This window comes from Otolemur garnettii, unplaced genomic scaffold (genome assembly GCF_000181295.1).
Source record: "Otolemur garnettii isolate 467f Iridium unplaced genomic scaffold, OtoGar3 scaffold00114, whole genome shotgun sequence".
Lineage (NCBI taxonomy): Eukaryota > Metazoa > Chordata > Mammalia > Primates > Galagidae > Otolemur > Otolemur garnettii.
Genome location: NW_003852509.1, coordinates 2,870,511 through 2,873,620, shown reverse-complemented (window position 1 = coordinate 2,873,620; position 3,110 = coordinate 2,870,511). Strand labels below are relative to the sequence as shown.

The window sequence follows — 3,110 nt, the reverse complement described above, 5'->3', positions numbered from 1 at the left end:
TGATATGGGCTAATCTTACTGGAGTTAGGTGATATCTCAAAGTAGTTTTGATTTGCATTTCTCTGATGATTAAGGATGGTGAGCACTTTTTCATATATCTGTAGGCCGTGCGCCGATCTTCTTCAGAGAAATTGGACATTTTCTATGACAGAACAAAGCTCCTCATTAGAGGAAGAATCACATAATTTGTGCAGGAGAGACTCGTATGTTCAGATGTAAGGTCAGGGACTGTGGGCTGGACGGGAAACCCAGGTCTTGGGAGGAGGCTAAAAGTGGAGACTGAAGTTCACTGAGCGGCTTGATAAGAGTGAGTCCCCACCGAGGGGACCAGCATGTCCCCACCTGTACATACACGATTAGACAGGAATTCCGGCAATGGGAATCTCTGGGCAAGTCCCCTGTAAAGAATGTCCATGACTTCCACGGGCAGGTCTTCCCGAGGCCAGGACAGGTGAGGGACTGAGAGAGAAGACAGTCCCTGGCATCAGCCTGCGTGGGCCCCAGTGCTGGGGAAGGTGTCCTGGGGCGGGGGGCACCTCCCACACTCACCTGAGGATACTAGAAGGCACCTTCACCTGCCTGGGTCTCCCCCATCACAAAGCGGAACCTCTGTGCTGTTTCAAGTCTTGGTCAACTTACTACTTGAACTTTTTGCTCCTTTTCTCCCTGTTTATATATGAAAAGCTGCTAACAGGGATGGTTTACAGAGCACCCACTACATGTCTTATGCCAGAATACACAATTTATAGATATCATAGTTTATCTGCATGACAACCCCATAAAAATGATTACTATATTAATTTTCCAAGGGATGAAAATTGAATAAGGTACTTGCACAGACAGCTTTGGGGTCCTTTCCTCTCTCACTTCGAACCTTGTTTGCTTTCCCCTACGAAGCACTTAAATGTGATGCCCGGCTGGTCTGATATTGGACTTCTTAGTGATTTAACGTAAGAGCTTCCCCCCGGTATGTACCTGTAGTTCTATGTTAAGATTTAGATAATTTCTGCTGGGATTTTCATCACAAAAAGAAATCAGTTGCAAAATTATTGTAAGTCCTATGTATCTTACAATGTAGAACATTCTGGATTAAAAGTTGTTCATTATTTTTTAGTTTAATTTCATTTGGAGAGTCCTGGCCATGACTGGATAGTACTGGATAGAAAATCCAAGTAAAACATTTGCAGATTGATTATTTGGAGGGATCGGGGCTGAACCAGCAGACTCGGCACCAGAGTTTGGTGCCTCCTGCCCATGTCCTCCCAGTGCCACAGGACAGGGCCACGGTACAGGCCAAGGTCTGTTGGCACATGGGCAGTCGGCAGGAAGCCCGACACGGGTGATGAGGAGAAAGCAGAAGTAGGCCAGTGTGCAGCACAATTTCAAAGGATTGTTATCATTTGTATTTACTTATGAGTTTGAGTGGAATACTTAACAGTCCTGGGACAACCTCCACAGCACACGGACGAATGCAGAGTCAACTGACCTAAAGACACCCAGGAGTCCATCCCAGTCCTTCCACTGCTAACAGCTGCTGGCCCGGGAGAAAATGAATGAAACCTGCAGACCCCAAATTTCATGTAAGCCATGCCCACCACTGGGGCAGTGAGAACACCACAGGCACTAGGGGTGCGTAGAGAAGGCACCGCGGCCAGTAGCAAACCCTAGAAAGAGCAGGACGCAGAGAAAGGGCCACGTCGGATGTCAGCCCCATGATGTGTCCACAGACCCTGTGCATCTCAGGAACAGTGAGTAGTGGGACGGCTCCACACCCCCCCCCACTATGGGTGGGTCCCACAGTGCACTGGGCACATGCAAGTGCCATCAGCAAGGCCTGGTCCTCAGAGTGCGTCTTCGGGAGGACACAGATATTGGCCCAAGCTATTGCTTTTTTCAGCCGCAGATGACTGAGAACATTTTCATAGACAAATGAGAAGCCCAGACTCCTGCTTTCCAAAGATCAGCCTGGTGCGTGTGTGGTGGGTGTACACCAGAATGGAGACGGCTGGCATCAAAATGCCCAGCGGTGTGACATTTATTTAAGAGAGGTGTCTGGAAGGGCCAGTCTCAGACAAGGACACAGGAGGGCAGAGAATGAAGGCAGATTTGAGATATGTCTGGTGGGCAGAATCTCCCTGACACTTCTATCCAAGAATATGAAGTCGGTCAGGGCCTGTTCTTTCTCCAGGAAAATACTTTTGCTCGAACAATGGAAGAACATAATGAAATGGGAAAGCAGATTAGAAAATTACGTCTCCTTAATGGCTCCCTTCTCTCCCCTGCACCCCTCAACCAACCCCTCAGTCGTCACACAGAGAGAGAGGGTACTCACAGACGGAGTTTTTGGGGCTGCTGTCCTTGCTAGGCAGCATCTTGACACCTCTCGACTTCAATTCGATTGCCTTTTTCACTGGAAGAAACAAAATAAAGCCATTAGCAGGTGAAATTCGGAGATCAGAAGACAATGTTTTATCCTTACTGAGTTTCCCATCAAGACTGCCCTCTCGCCAATCCCTGAATATGGGACGTGCTCTAGAAGGTTAATGACGCAGAGAGAATGAGGCGAAAGAGCTTGTAAATAATTAATACGAGGCTATCAGGCAGCAAGATCCTATCTTATGATAACTAACAGTGTCAGGAGCTAAAACTAAGGCGTGCTGCAGTTCACCCCACACAGGCAACCCTATTCACGGCTGGAAGTGGCAGAGTCTACAAATCATTATCGTTTCACCAGAGTGTTCGGGCAGAGCCTTCTTTCAATTTATGCCTGGTGACTCTAGAGTTTTCTAAATTTGCTATACTCATGAAAAATTTTAGACAAAAATACCAGTTGCTCATTCATTTATTCATATATTCATGACATCCTTACTGCCTGGCAAATCTGGATGGAAGGGAAGGGAAGGCGAGTTCTAAGGGTGGTAGAGAAAGTTTTAGGTGACGGTTCCCCGGGCCACCACACGGGCAGTGCAGAAGGCACGGGTGGTGACAGTCCCCCAGGCCACCACACAGGCAGTGCAGAAGGCATGGGTGGTGACATTCCTCCAGGCCACCACACGGGCAGTGCAGAAGGCACAGGTGGTGACAGTCGCCCAAGCCACCACACAGGCAGC

At 48.3% G+C, this 3,110-nt stretch overlaps 1 protein-coding gene across 1 annotated transcript in view; it reads right to left on the bottom strand.

Annotated features, from left to right (window-relative positions):
- The window catches only part of CSMD1 (CUB and Sushi multiple domains 1), a 1,810,668-nt gene that overhangs the window by 644,915 nt on the left and 1,162,643 nt on the right, over positions 1-3,110 (bottom strand). Inside the window, exon 7 of the mRNA XM_023517585.1 lies at positions 2,333-2,410. Coding sequence (XP_023373353.1) covers positions 2,333-2,410 — 78 coding nt within the window. The remainder of the gene's footprint in view (positions 1-2,332; positions 2,411-3,110) is intronic.